The sequence below is a fragment of the Hemitrygon akajei genome, chromosome 30, assembly GCF_048418815.1.
Source record: "Hemitrygon akajei chromosome 30, sHemAka1.3, whole genome shotgun sequence".
Classification (NCBI taxonomy): Eukaryota; Metazoa; Chordata; class Chondrichthyes; order Myliobatiformes; family Dasyatidae; genus Hemitrygon; species Hemitrygon akajei.
Genome location: NC_133153.1, coordinates 30,526,152 through 30,542,171, shown reverse-complemented (window position 1 = coordinate 30,542,171; position 16,020 = coordinate 30,526,152). Strand labels below are relative to the sequence as shown.

Sequence of the window (16,020 nt, the reverse complement as noted above, 5' to 3'; positions counted from 1 at the left end):
GTTTTGCAATAACTCAAAGCAAACAAGGCAGTCAGTTCAGAGACAGAGGAAAAAAACTTATCAGAGGCTAAATGGGCGGTGGAGTATAACGATTTAATTGAAAAATAGCCAAGGTTGAATTTGATGACATCAGTAAAGGAGGTAAAGTTGCCGCAGAGGAAGGGGATGGTTAAACGGCCATGTCATTGCAATGTGGACAGGGTAAATGATGGAAGGCAACAATCCAGTTAGGTTGCACAAACCCAGGTTGTTTTCTCTGGAGCATCAGAGTCCAAAGGAAAACATGAGAGACATTTATAAAATATTGAGGTGCATAAATAGTGTAGACAGGTATATACATTTCCCAGGGTAGAAGTGTTGAATATTGGAGTACATAAATTTAAGGTGAGAGGAGAAAATTTCAACAGAGATGCACAGTGCAATATTTTTACACTTCTTCCTAGTCTGTTCCCTGTACACTCATGACTATATGGCCAGATTCTACTCTAGCTCTGTATAGTGAACATTTCAATAATATTTGAGTAATCTTGTATATATTTTGTTTGATTAAGCATTCTTGTTCATTTAAATAATTCTTATATGTATTATAGCATGAATTCCCTATTTCAGCACACTTCCACGTGATATGGATGCTCCTCTCTTAAAGTGAACTCAAAGTTAGACCCACATTTTGGTCTCGCCAGTCTTCCTTTGAGTTAGTTTCATGTTTTAAAGTTACAACACATAACATTGGTGATGAGGTATTTTTAAAAACCTTATTCAAGACAGCTACTGACCCATTCAAGTACAGCGAGACATTTGATCTAAAAAAATGCGCTTCACAGAACATCGAGTGAAATATGCAACCCAGTATATGCAGACTTTCAAGTTAAAAAAAAATGCAGCACAGTACATATTCTTCAGATGGAAAGACACAACAGAGTTTAAGAAAGTCATAAAATGGAAGAATTTGCGTGTTCATTAAGAGAAAGGTAGGATTCATGGAATTATGACAAGTCAGTATTGAGTGATGAATAATCTTTTTTTAAAAAAATCAGAAATGGTTGGCTACTTTGGAAATATTGATGAGTTTGATTACACCATGAGTATTTGGCTCATGTATTCTGTGCTATTGGAACAATATTTAAGAAACTTTTAACATTTAAGAAAAACTTGGACATGTACATGGATGAGAGGTGTACAGAGGGATATGGGCCGGGTGCAGGTCAGTGGGACTAGGCAGAAAAATAGTTTGGCATGGCCAAGAAGGGCTAAAAAGGCCTGTTCCTGTGCTGTAATATTCTATGGTTCTATATCGTGAAGTAAATGAAATAGCCAATAAGAAGCGAGTATAAATTTTTCAAAGTGCATTGGGTTTAAAGGCACACAGTTTCCTTTGAAATTTGACTGCCCCAACCAAACCATCAGAATTGAGCTTTGCTGCTATTGTAAAAGTAATGCAGGAATGTTTAGAACCAAAACCATTGTTGATTGCAGAACACTTTAGGTTGCATTAGCAGAATCAAAGGGAAAGGGAGCCCATTTCAGTTTGTATTGCTAAACTGAAGAGATTAAGCATTGTCAGTTCAGTAATAAGTTTAATGATGCACAAGGAAATCATTTAGTTTGTGGAATCTTAGAAGGAGGCTTTTAGAAAAAACAGCTAACTGAAGCAAAACTCACATTTAAAAGAGAAGTTGAAATCGCTGTTTCAATGGAAATAGAGTCACACTTGAGTTGCAGTCAGGAAGGAAATTGAGTATGAATGGAATTCTGGTGTATGTGAGCCTCTTCCACAATGGCCAAACAAGTTGTGTTACTATTGTGGAAAAGGCTCACATACACCAAACAAATGGATATTTAAAGGCGAAAGTAGCAGAAAATCAACAAAGTAGGACACGTGCAATGAACATGATGGGCAGACAAAAATAAATGAACTGCACAGGGAAGACAAAAAGCAAAAAAATTAAATTGCAGTTTCAAAGGGAGTATTAAACCGATGCACTTAGTGAAAAATCTGATAATGATGAGAGTGATGCAGAAATATGTAACCTTGAGTTGTTCAATGGGAAAACTAACAAATACACAAGCAATATGGCTTACACCAGAAGTGAACAGAAAATTAATTAAAATTCAATTGGACACAGTTTCAGCCATTCCACAAAATAAGTTGTGTACTTAATATTTCAATAGTATACGAGTAACCTTGTGCATACTGTATATTGTTTGATTAGCATCCTTGTTTATTTAAATAATTCACTACAGGTCATATGTATAAATACATGTATTTCCTATGTCATCATGCTACCATGTGATACATATTCACCTCGCTTATAGTAAACTCGAAGTAAGTCCCGCATTTTGGTCTCCTGTGCCTTCCTTTGAATTAGTTTAATACTTTCAAGTTACAAAATGTAAGAACTCCATTTTCAAGTTTGCAGATGCTACAACAGCTGTGATCCATATCTCAAGTAATGGTGTGTTAGAGTAGGGGAAGTAATACAGAGCTGGGTAACATGGTGTCATGATAATAACCTTTCCTTCGATGTCAGCAAAATAAAAGAACTGGAGATTGGCATCAGAAAGGAGGCTACACACTTGCTCTTGTCTACATCAAAGATGTTGAGGTTGAGGGAGTTGAGAACTTCAAGTTCCTAGGAGTGAATATCACCAATAATCTGTGCTGGTCCAATCACACAAATGTCACAGGCAAGAAAGCACACCACCGCCTCTTCCTCCTCAGGTAAGTATCCTGATGAAGGATCTCGGTATGACATGTCAAGGTTTATTCTTCTCCATAGATCAGGGGTTCCCAACACTTTTTATGCCAAAAACCAATACCATTAAGCAAGGGGTCCATGAACCCCAGGTTGGGTACCTCTGCTATAGAAGCTGTCCAGACTGCTGGGTGCCTCCAGCATTTGTGTGTGACAGTTTAAATAACAAGTGGTCATAGTTCAAATTCCTTCACAGCAGTAATATAACTGAAATTTAGATAAATATAGGATATTAGAAGCTTCATGAGCCAAAATTCTTGGGAAACTTCTTGATTGTCATAAAACCCATTTTATTAAAGTTGGGTGAAAGCTACTTTAAAAGTTTGCCAAGATGCTTATGTTCTTGGAAATATGGAATTACAAAGTCGAGGTTGAATTTAAGTTTAATTTGTGTTTCCTTGTGAATGATGGTTTTTGTGCCCGTAATACTGCTTAAAACTAAGTTTTTCATTGCACCTGTGCATGCAGGTACTTGTGCATTTGGCAGTCAACTTTGGCTTTGTACTGACTTGGGAGATACAAGCCGAACAAAGTTGTTCATACTGATAAAAATATTCAGCAGGACTGAATTGAAAGTGAACGCACCACACTCAATGTTACTCATTCTCCTAGACTTTGTCTCCAAACAGCTGAAAATTGCATGTCATTTTTCATTTGCTGAAGTCACAACAACATCAAACAAAAACATTCTATTACTTGCAAGGAGTTCTTTATCGGTAAGTATAAGATTGTAATTACATCTCCAATCAGGGTTATTTTTAGATGCATTTTACAACCAGCTTGAGGCTGAGTATGTTTTTCACTGCATTTCTCCAGAAACATGTTAAAATTATCACCTCAGGGAATATGTTAGGGAATCGAAGTTCTGATTTCCAGTGCTCATTCAGCAAGAGTCCACAATGTACGCTCCATGAAGGGAAGTAATTTATTCAGTGCAGTTATTGGGAGGTCATACCTGCTAAATCATTTCAAGCTTTTCAGGGAGGTAACGAAGAGAATTGATGAAGCTAGAGCAGTGAAGGTTGTCTATGTGGAATTCATTTTGGACTTTAGAAGGACCTGTATGGCAGTCCAATTTTGGAAGGTTAAGTCCGATGAGGTTCAGGGGAAGCTAGTGAGGCGGATTCAGTGTTGGTTTGATGATGGGAAGCAGAAGGTCAATTCTCTGACTGGAAGGCCGTGACTAATGCGCGGCCCAGTAGTCAGTGATAGGATCTTTGTTATTTGTTATTAATGCAAGTTATTTGGAATGTGAGTCTGCACGACATGACGACAAGTGAATAGCTCACTGAAAGCAAGTAGACAGGGTGGTGTAGAACCGAGTTAGCATGCTGGCCTTCAGTTGGGGCATCCAGTTTGGGTTTAGAGAAGTTATTTTGCAGTTACTTATGTTGATGTCAAGATTGCACTTGGAATATTGTGTACAGTTATGCCCACTCCTCATTGCTTCAATGAGGGAGGAGGTACAGGATCCTGAAGATGAAAACTCAATGTTTTCAGAACAGCTTCTTCCTCTCTGCCAGCAGCTTTCTGAATGATCCATGAACCCACAACCTCACTATTCTTCCTTCACACTATCTATATATTTTCTTGTTTATTTCTCAAGTTCTTTCTTTATTTATTTACTTAATTTGTAACTTATAATTTTAATGTCTTGCAGTGTACTGCTACTGCAAAGTGAAAGAAATAAATTCAGAGATATTTTAGTGATAGTAATCCCGATTCTAATTTGAGATGTAGGTGGTGTTTTCACTCAGCCGGTATTTGTAGCTTCTTTCCTTTTGGGGTTTAACTACAACACCCTCAATTCAGCACAGACTTCAGGCTGTGGCCTGTCCTACAGCCATCCACTAGGTACCCGTCTGACACGATATGTGCTGGCAATGTCAGAACCCAAGTGCAGTGGAAAGACAGACTCCAGCGTAGAGGTAGTGACCAGAGTTTATCCATAAGACTTACGACAGCTTTCTTATTTGTGGTACAGCCATGCAAAACCATGACATAACATCCTCAAGACTAAGACCCAGCAATTAAGCATCTGCTCAAAATAGTGAAAATGACAGAGAATCCCTGAGTCTATCAAAATAAACTCAACAAGTTTAAACAGAGAGGACCATTTAGTCACATTATAAAGAGTGAGATGCTCAAGAAAAGCACAAGGAATCTAATGTCATACAGGGGGGCACTGGGAATTGACCCAAATACAAGACAGACACTGAAGTACTGGGAACTGGACTGGACTAGAGTTAGGGACAGGACTGCACACAGACTAGGAGCTGGGACAGGAACACAGACTTGGGCTAGGAATTCAGTTAGGAAAGCGGGACCAGAACAAGGAACTGGGAACTAGGAGCCTGGGCTTGGAATCCACGCCAGAGACTGGACAAGGACCCAGAACCGGGGTCTCGACTCAGGCTCAGACCCCAGAGCTCAGCAAAGACATGATGTGGCTATAGGACTGGACAAGGCACTGCTGGGCAGGATGAGACACTCTTTCTTAGGGCACAGGGCTGGGATGCTTCCACAGGGCCAGGCCCATTTCTTGGACGTCAGGCCGGGACGACTGCCAAGGTAAACTGCCAAGGAAACTGTCAGGGATTCAGATGGGGAGGGGAAGAGAATAGCTCTGCCTCAGGGTAACAGCAAAGATGGCCTGACTTACCCCATGGAGGCAAGGACAGGAAGGGACAGATCCAGCCACAGGGTTACAGCAAGGATGGCCTGACTTACCCCACAGACAAGGACAGGAAGGGACAGATCCAGCCACAGGGTTACAGCAAGGATGGCCTGACTTACCCCACAGACAAAGACAGGAAGGGATCTCAGTCCAGTGTGGCTCCAAGTCTCAGGGTAACCAGCAACTTTAGCTAGCTACAGAAACAGCCAAATCTGTATCTAGCTCAGAGTGGCAGATAGCCACTCAGCTGGCCCCAGGAACAGCCAAATCCATCCCACAATGACTGCTCCAACTAGAGACAACAAGGCTCCATGAAGCGGTGGTCCTCCAACCAGGCCTAGAGATCACAAATGGCTGCTCTAGCCTTCCACCAGCAGGTTGCTCCAAGGGGATACTGACAAGACAAACCAGCCACCACACTCAACCCCAGGGCCACTTATATTCCCAGCTCCAAGACGAGCATCAGGTGCCTATGATTAGTGGGGTACCACAAGGCTTAGTGCTGGGTCCCCAGTTGTTTACAATATATATTAATGATTTAGACGAGGGAATTAAATGCAGCATCTCCAAGTTTGCGGATGACACGAAGCTGAGCGGCGGTGTTAGCTGTGAGGAGGATGCTAAGAGGATGCAGGGTGACTTGGATAGGTTAGGTGAGTGGGCAAATTCATGGCAGATGCAATTTAATGTGGATAAATGTGAGGTTATCCACTTTGGTTGCAAGAACAGGAAAACAGATTATTATCTGAACGGTGGCCGATTAGGAAAAGGGGAGGTGCAACGAGACCTGGGTGTCATTGTATACCAGTCATTGAAGGTGGGCATGCAGGTACAGTAGGCAGTGAAAAAGGCAAATGGTATGTTGGCATTCATAGCAAAAGGGTTTGAATACAGGAGCAGGGAGGTTCTACTGCAGTTGTACAAGGCCTTGGTGAGACCGCACCTAGAGTATTCTGTGCAGTTTTGGTTCCCTAATCTGAGGAAAGACATTCTTGCCATAGAGGGAGTACAAAGAAGGTTCACCAGATTGATTCACGAGTGAATCTGCAGGTGCTGGAAATAAATAAAAACACAAAATGCTGGCAGAACTCAGCAGGCCAGACAGCATCTATGGGAGGAGGTAGCAACGATGTTTCGGGCCGAAACACTTCATCAGAAAAAACACAAATTTTTACACGTGTCATCCAATGAATCAGGCTTTTAGTATTGCAATTTTTGAAAACAAAACACTGTTCAAACAACTTGAAAGTGCAAACTTTGACTTAATACTTACAGATCCTGTTCTTGGTATCGGACCAATGCTTGCTCATTATCTAAAAATCCTGCAGGTGTATAATGTTCGATGGCAGATAAATGGGGAAGCCCATTTCTTCTCTGCCCCATCACCACTTCCCTATGTCCCAAATCCTGGCTCACAATTGACAGATAATATGAACTTTATCCAAAGAGCAGGAAACTTCATGCTGAATCTTCTTCAACTAGTGTTTGCAGAAATTTATGTCTACCCAATTTATAATGAGATCTGTCATCAACACCTGGGACCAGACACAGACCTGGCTCACAAATGACAAATAATATGAATTTTCTTCAAAGAACAAGAAACCTCATGCAAAATCTTCTTCAGCAAGTGCTTACAGAATTGTTTGTATGCCCAATTTATAATAACATTGTTCATCGATATCTTGGACCAGACACGGATATACAAACACTGCTCCTGAGGGCTGATATGTGACTGATGTGAGTCAATCTTGTGTTTGAATTCCCAAGACCCACCATGCCAAATATTGTGTACATTCACAAAATGCTGGTGGAACGCAGCAGGCCAGGCAACATCTATAGGAAGAAGCACTACCGATATTTCGGGCCGAGATCCTTCGCTAGGACTAACTGAAACAAAAGATAGTAAGAGATTTGAAAGTAGGAGAGGGAGGGGAAAATGCGAAATGATAGGAGAAGACCGGAGAGGGTGGGGTGAAGCTGAGAGCTGGAAAGGCGATTGGCAAAAGGGATACATAGCTAGAGAAGGGAAAGGATCATGGGATTCGAGGCCTAGGGCGAAAGAAAGAGGGAGGGGAGCGCCAGAGGGAGATGGAGAACAGGCAAAGAATGATTGTGAGAGAGGCAGAGAGAGAAAAAATGGAGGGGGGGGGAGAGAGAGAGAGAGAGGAATAAATAAATAAATAAATAAATAAATAAATAAATAAATAAATAAATAAATAAATAAATAAATAAGGAATGGGATAAGATGGGGAGGAGGGGCATTAACAGAAGTTAGAGAAATCAATGTTCATGCCATCACGTTGGAGGCTACCCAGACTGAATATAAAGTGTTGTTCCTCATTTCATGAGTCTTCATTTCTCATTGTGGTACCAATGGCATTTATGAGGCCATCTACCATGGGGTGCCAGTGATTGGCATGCCTCTAATTTTAGGCTAGTTGGACAATTTACTTCAACTTGAATCCCGAGGTGCAGCAAAGGTGCTTAATGTTGCAACCATGCACTCTGCAAATCTACTGCAGGCACTTAATGAGGTGAAAAATGGCACATTTTACCGGGACAACATGAAGAAACTCTCTGCCCTCCACCGGGACCAACCAGAGTCGCCAATGGAGCGAGCTGTTTTCTGGATTGAGTATGTTGCCCGACACAAAGGAGCAGAGCATTTGCGTTCTGAATCCTACCGACTGCCCTGGTATGCTTACTATTGTGTGGACGTGATGGTCTTACTGTTGTCCATGTTAGTCATGGTCACAGTGCTGATGGTTGTAGCACTGAAGAAACTTCGTCACATTGCATGTAGAAGAAAGCAAAAGACTGAGTGAGGTTACACTATTTTGTGTTGGGATATAGTGTTTCATGTTCTTTAGAATTTATTTGAAGTTGTGTTCCTGCAGATAATCTGTGGACCTTTACATTATGGAAAAAATAATCATGAGTGATAGAAAATTTAAATCAGTGGTTCCCAAAGTTTTTTGGGTTACTACCCCCGGGGTCTCAAACTACATCTCTAGTGCCCTCCTCTCACTTTCCGGCAATTACATAAAAACTACAAAGAATTTTGATTTAGGATGCAGAAATGATAGAAAATGGGAATGGTAAATCCAAAGCAGTGACAAATAATTATGAAAAATTATTCAATTTTTTTTATTGTGAGAAGTTAAATGATTTCTTTATTCAATTGCATTAAAAGCAATTTTCATTAATAATGTTAGAGTGCACATTCGTCGACAGCCATTCATTGCTTTCTGTCCTTTCTGTGTGGGCTTTGTGCATTCAGATCAGCCTCTCAATATCAGGCTGAACGTCACTCAGAAGGAGCTTCAGATCCCCTTGTTGTGTGATTTGCAGTCTGTTTCATTGTTTGTAAGATGGCACCAGTGATTATCAGCAACGTTCTGTGGGCTGCAGGCAATAGTTCTAAATATACTGTTAAATATACCTCTTTTGAATTACTCTCACTGTAATCTGCAGCATGCAATTTCCCTCCAAGAAATGTTAAAAAGTTCATTTTAACATCAGAGAATGTATTGTTATGGTACCAGCCCCCTCCTTCCTGAGAATCGCAAGATCGCTAGTAATTCGGGTCTTGGACCCAGTAAATGAGAGACAATGCAACGGATTTGACCATTGTTCTTAGAGACACCTGTGTGAATTGTGACTCTATACTATGTGCCAGCTATCAGGGACATGGACACCCTCGGGCAATGTGGGGTGGGGGTTGTATCACCCTACCTTGATTGACATCTACAACTCTGCAAGTCAAGATAAAAAGGGGACTGCAGGAGGCAGTACCCTAGCGACGCACCAGAAGGAGACCCCATCGCTCATCGCTCCCGTGAGGACGGGAAGCCGTTCGGGAGCCACGTGTGATTCGGTTCCCCTAGCCTGGGGAACGAGTGGCTGATAACCCCGAAAAGGACTTCAAACTGACAATGGGGAACCCACGTTCCCGATTCAACGATTTGAGTCCAAAAGGCTGGCAAGTTTATTTTCTCTCTCCAACACGTGAGACCCAGCGGTCCCCGAAAGGCTAAAAGCCTACATGAACTTCAGAGACTTTGATAATAGTTTTACCCCTAGACAAACGATAGAGCTACTTCGTATTGTTGATTATTACTATACCCGCGCTTTAGATTGAGTATTGACGACGTATATTATCTGAATGTTTGTATTAACCTTACTTTTGTGCCCATTTACAAATAAAAACGTTTAAAAATAGTACCATCAGATTTCAGCGGACCTCTCTATCTTTGCTGTTAAGTGACCCAGTTATGGGGTTCATAACAACGTGGGGCCTCGTCTCGAGATTTTGATACCAAATTGGAGGGCCAGTGAATCGGGCTTAAGTCCAAACGTGGATCTGGTACACGGGTAACCAGACGGGAAACCAGCAAAGATGGACGTGGAGGAATTTATGAAAGACCCAACTCTGGGGGCGCTAGAGACGGCCACCAAATCAGACTTGGTAAATTTGGCGAAGGGGTTAAGCCTCACAGAGGTGAGGTCATCAATGAAAAAGCGGGAAGTGCGAAGGGTCATAACTCAGTATTACATTGGGAAGAAGGTGCTTACAGTTGAGGATTTGGAAAATATCCCTGAAAAGGTACTAGCGAGTGGGACGGATCAGTTAGAGTTGGAGAAATTAAGGTTGGAACATGAATTTAAAGTAAAGCAGCTGAGAAGGAGAAAGAAAGGGCTGAGAGAGAAAGAGAGCAGGCGTTCCAGCTAAAGGAATTAGAGGTGAAACGGGAGTATGAGCTCCAGCTAAAGGGGCTGGAAGCAACTGCGAAGGAGAAAGAAAGAGCCGAGAAGGAGAGAGAGTATGAGGAAGCAGAGAAACAGAGGAAACATGACTTAGAGATGGAGAAGTTAAGGAAAGAGCGAAGAGATCAAGGGTCAGACCGAGAGGAGCGGTTTAATGTTAGTCGGGAGTTAAGGTTAGTACCTCTGTTCGAGGAGACGAATGTTGATAGTTATTTCTTGCTGTTTGAAAAGGTGGCAGTGAATCAGAAGTGGCCCAAAGAGCAGTGGGTGGCGTTGTTACAAAGTGTGTTAAAAGGGAAGGCACAACGAGCATATGCGGCGTTGTCCATGGAGGAGGGAGAAGCGGAGAATTATGCCAAAGTAAAGGAGGCCATTCTCCGGAGTTACGAGCTAGTACCTGAAGCATATAGACAAAGGTTCAGAAATTTACGAAAAGGGTGGAATCAGACGTATACCGAGTTTGCCTATGAGAAGGGTGTGCTCTTGGACCATTGGTGCACCACGGAAACGGTGGGCGAGGATCATGGGCGTCTCAGAGAGTTATTTTTGATTGAGGAATTTAAAGGGTGTGTTCCGGAGGAGATCCGGATGTATTTGAATGGGAAGCCGAATAAGTCCATCTCGGAAATTGCTAGGTTCGCAGATGAATATGCCCTAACCCACAAGACAAAGTTTTCCTCGCCAAAAAGTACCCCGAGAGACCGTGGGAACGATCGAGAAAGTCCGCTGGCTGAGGCAGAGGTCCCGCCGGGAGCTAGTGATAAGGTTGAGGGGGAAAGGCCAGGTGGCCAGAGATTTCTGGGCTTGACCTGTTTTAATTGTGGGAAGGGAGGACATGTTGCATCTCGGTGCTTTGCTCAGAGGAAGGAGCCAGAAAAAGGGAAAGCAGCGGTCCCTATCGGGTGTGCAGTGGTAATCAGAAAATCGACAAGAGGGTCCCTGGTAGGCAGAGTGCGAGAAGGGTCTGAGATTTATCTGTCACACGGAACCGTGTCTTTGAGGGAGGGGGACCCACCAATTCCCGTAAGGATTTGGAGAGACACGGAGGCAGAGCTATCATTGATTAGCGGTAACGTGTTAAAATTCGGACCTCAGACAGGAGAGGTAGCCCTGAGAGGCATAGGAAAATGGATAGAAATGGTGTCCTTACATAAGGTCATTATAGATTGTGAGCTGGTGTATGGATCAGTTGAAATAGGGGTGCCATCAGAATTCCCGAGAACCGACGTGGACGTCCTCCTGGGGAACGATTTAGCAGGGGGTAAGGTTTGGTCAGCCATGACAATGACCCGCCGACCGGTGCGTGTTGAGGCCCCGCCCCTAGCGTCTCCGAGCTATCCCGCATGCGCGGTCACTCGCAGCCTGTCGAGAGCGGCAGCTGAGAACGGGAGCAGTTTAAAATTGGCCAGTTTTGATTTGGCCGAGACGTCTTTACCGACCCTGTGCCACGAGGGTTTAGAGGGTGGTAAAACGAGGAGTAGTAAAGTGAAAGGGGGTAAGAGAGAGGAGATAGATCTGCCCTTAGCGAAGAGAAAGGTCCTAGAGGTAGGAAATAAAGATGAGAAACAGATAAAGCTGTTAAAAGGTCCAGATTTGGACATGGATGATCTGTCTGGGGTGGCAGCCCTGTTTGAAGAAGTTGAGAGTTATAAAGGTGTTCCCGATAATGAGATGAGGGCAGTCCTAGATGAAAAGGATGCCATTACCTTGGAGAGGTCTGCTGGGTTGGCAGATGAGGTTGTTTCAGCTCGCGGGGTTGAGTTTACTCCGGAAGGGAGTTGCCCAGAGAGTAGCTGGGAGGAGCAAGGGAATTTGGAATTTGAAAAAGGTACAGGTATTGAAAGCCTGGAAGAGGTCAATGTCTCGTTTGAGAGTGTCCAAGACTGGGATGCACGTGGTCCCGAACCTAGTCACGGAGCTCAGAAAAGGTCTGAGGTATCTGATTCAGCTGAACGAGACGGCCGTCCTTTTGGGTCAGATAGACTGGGTTCAGTGAAGACAGGGTTAACCCTGGTAATTGTGGGAAGTAAAGGTTCCCAGGTGTTTGTACTCGAAGGGTGTGATGTGAATCAGCCGAATTTGAAATGCTGTTTGAACAAAGAGGGATCGCTTGCGGATCTTAAATTGGAAACTAATAGCATGACGGGTCCTGAAGAGAAAACTAGCAATTTGCTTAAAACTAAAGAACTGGGTGGGAATGAACTAGGTCTGGGACCCGGTGTTGGTAAAATAACTCGTATGAATGAGGCGGACGGGAGTTTACCACGCCAAACTACTCGAGTTCCTCCCGTAGAAACTCACCGGAAAAAAGGTGACGGTTAATGGAGCGCCATTTTTAAATAGAAAAACTGGCTGTACGGGATTTTGACAAAGCATGTGAATAACAAAGACAACCTCCTTGGAACCTGCCTGTTAAGTTGAAATCTGATGCTACCAGCCTTTAGTCAGGTACAAGAGGAAAAAAAATATTAAAGGAAGTGCCACTGTAATCGTTACCTGTTTAGATGCTGAATTAAATGTATAACTGTATAGCTCTGTAGTGAAAAGAAAAGCTTGTGTATTGTGTTGGATTCTAAAATCCTGTAAGACTCTGTACGAATCCGTTTTTAACCGCTGGTAAAAAACGTTTTTTTTAGCGGGGAGGTGTTATGGTACCAGCCCCCTCATTCCTGAGAATCGCAAGATCGCTATTAATTCGGGTCTTGGACCCAGGAAATGAGAGAAAATGCAATGGATTTGACCATTGTTCTTAGAGACACCTGTGTGAATTGCAACTCTATACTGCGTGCCAGCTATCAGGGACATGGACACCCTCGGGCAATATGGGGTGGGGGTTGTATCACCCTACCTTGATTGACATCTACAACTCTGCAAGTCAAGATAAAAAGGGGACTGCAGGAGGCAGTACCCCAGCGACGCACCAGAAGGAGACCCCATCGCTCATCGCTCCCGTGAGGACGGGAAGCCGTTCGGGAGCCACGTGTGATTCGGTTCCCCTAGCTTGGGGAACGAGTGGCTGATAACCCCGAAAAGGACTTCGAACTGACAACGGGGAACCCACGTTCCCGATTCAACGATTTGAGTCCAAAAGGCTGGCAAGTTTATTTTCTCTCTCCAACACGTGAGACCCAGCGGTCCCCGAAAGGCTAAAAGCCTGCATGAACTTCAGAGACTTTGATATTTCCATCGGACAATAGTTTTACCCCTAGACAAACGATAGAGCTACTTCGTATTGTTGATTATTACTATACCCGCGCTTTAGATTGAGTATTGATGACGTATATTATCTGAATGTTTGTATTAACCTTACTTTTGTGCCCCTTTATAAATAAAAACGTTTAAAAATAGTACCATCAGATTTCAGCGGACCTCTCTATCTTTGCTGGTAAGTGACCCAGTTATGGGGTTCATAACAGTATACAGAATACAACCTGAAATTCTTACTCTTCACAGACATCCGTAGAATAAGAAACAAGATTAGAGTTAATGATAGAAACAGTCATCTGAAGCCTTCTCTCCTCTCCCTTCTCACAAGCAGCAGTAAAACCTACAGCACCAGAGATCCCAACATACTAGACCACTGTTAAACTAAGACATGGAATACTTATCGTTCCTGGCCCAGGCCACATTTTGGTAAATCTGATCACTTGACTGAGCTTTTCATACCTGCACGGGGCAGAGGCTGAAGAGCAAAGCTTCAGAGTTTAGGACAATGAAGTGGAGGTCACAGGAGGCTGAGGAGTGGCTACGAGTTGGCGTCAAGTCAGGGGTTTGAATTGTGGTTGGAACAGATCCTATTAAAACAGCTGTAGACGAGAACGTCCCCACAAAATCATTCAGTTATTCGAGTCCTCTGCAAACAGAACTGCTGGATGAACTATGCGAGCTGGACTGGAAGAATTCAAGTCTGGTTATCGAGAAAGTTACAAGAGGTCAAGGTCTGATCTCCGGAAGCCTTTTCGTGGGAGAAGTGAGAATCCTGAGCAATCTTGAATCAACAAAATAGGCTTGTCCCTTATGGTAGATCTTGAATACTATCACCTCGTATAGAGTTAAATTGCCTCTTTAAAAAAATAGAATGCAGGGTAACCTGGTGTCAGGAAATAATCTTTTCTTCAATGTCAGAAAAATAAAAGAGCTGTTGATTGACATCAGGAAGGAAAACTATGACCCTGCTCTTGACTACATTGGCAGTATTGAGGTTGAGAGCTTCAAGTTCCAGGGAGTAAACATCACCACTGGTCCAACCACACTGATATCATAGACAAGTAATCACCACCACCCCTCCTTCCTCAAGTGAGTATCCTAATAAAGCATCTTGGCACAAAATGATGATGTTTATTCTTCTCCATAGATCAGGGGCTCCCAACACTTTTTATGCCAGGACCAATACCATTAGGCAAGTGTTCCATGGACCCCAGGCTGGATACCTCTGCTATAGAAAGTGAGGGACTTTTGAGTTCCTGCAGCATTTTGTGTGTGCTAGTCTAAATAAAACTGGTCAGAATTCAAATCCCTCCACAGCTGTGATACAATTATAATTTAGGTAAATATAATATATTAGAAGCTTCATGAATCAAAAATTCCTGGGAAACCCTGATTTTCATTAAACCAATATCAATAAGTCGCATGAAAGTTATTTTGAAAGCTTGTTCATATGCTTACATTCCTGGAAATGTGGAAATACGGAGCTGAGTTTAAATTTAGGTTGAATTTATGCTTCTTTGTGAATGCTGCTTGTTTATGCCTGCAATGCTGTTTGAAACTAAGTTTTTCATTGTGCTTGTGCAAGCATGTACTTGTGCATTTGACAATAAACTGGACTTTGATTTTGTTTTGACTCAGCGGATGCAAGCCTAAGAAAGTTGTTCATACTGATTAAAACATTCGGCAGGACAGAATTGAAAGTGAACACATGACACTATTATCCAATCTCCTGGACTTGTCCTCTGACTGCAGAGAAGTTCAGGTCACTTTTGCTTTGCTGAAATCACAACAGCCTCAAACAAAAACTTTCTATTACTGGCAAGGTGTTCTTTATCGGTAAGTGTAAAATTGTAATTACGTCTCCATTCCAGGTTATTTTTGGATGTATTTTAAAAGCAGCTTGAGGCTGAGTGTGTTTTCATTGCAATTGTCAGAAACATGTTAAAGTTACCAACCCAGGGAATATGTTAGGGAAGGAAGTTCTGATTTCCAGTGCCCGCTCAGCAGGAGTCCACAATGTACGCATCATGAAGGGAAGTACGAAGGGAATGGACAAGAGTGTCGCGTAGGGAGCGATCCCTGGGGAAAGCAGAAAGTGAGTGGTAGGAGGAGCCTCCGCGTCCACCACATAATTCTCCGGAACTTTCGCTACTCACTTGGGTCCCAGCTAAGCCTGCTTGTCTGTCGGCTACGTGGAGCAGTCTATGTTCCAAGCCTACACTGGTGACTGTCCCGCACTTTTCCAACGCTACATCGACGACTGCATTGGTGCTGCTTCCTGCAGCCGTGCTAAACTAATCGATTTTACCCACTTTGCCTCCAACTTCCACCCTGCCCTCAAATTCACCTGGTCCATTTCCGACACTTCCCTTTCCTTTCTCTGTTTCTATCTCCAGAAATCGCTTATCCACCGATGTCTTATAAACCAACGGACTCTCACAGCTACTTGGACTATACCTTATCTCACACTGCTACTTGTAAAAACGCCATCTTTTCTCTCAATTCCTCCGTCTCCGCCGCATCTACTTTCAGGATGAGGCTTTTCATTTTGCAATGAAGGACATGTCCTCCGTTTTCCAAGAAAAGCTCTTCCCTTCTTCCATCATTAACGCT

At 43.0% G+C, this 16,020-nt stretch overlaps 1 protein-coding gene and 1 pseudogene across 3 annotated transcripts in view; both read left to right on the top strand.

The window, feature by feature from the left end:
• Positions 1 to 16,020, top strand: part of LOC140718925 (UDP-glucuronosyltransferase 2C1-like) — a 29,344-nt gene that overhangs the window by 205 nt on the left and 13,119 nt on the right. Inside the window, exons 1-2 of one of the 3 annotated variants that reach the window (XM_073033228.1) lie at positions 15,190 to 15,243; positions 15,342 to 15,502. Coding sequence is in view for 1 of the 3 variants with exons in the window: in XM_073033224.1 (XP_072889325.1) it covers positions 15,116 to 15,243 (128 nt within the window). In the remaining 2 variants the exon portion in view is untranslated. Of the gene's footprint in view, positions 1 to 12,716; positions 13,586 to 15,045; positions 15,244 to 15,341; positions 15,503 to 16,020 lie in introns of those variants that run through there. The other 2 variants (XM_073033224.1, XM_073033230.1) reach the window with 2 other exon arrangements.
• LOC140718683 (UDP-glucuronosyltransferase 2C1-like) lies at positions 6,621 to 8,258 on the top strand (annotated as a pseudogene).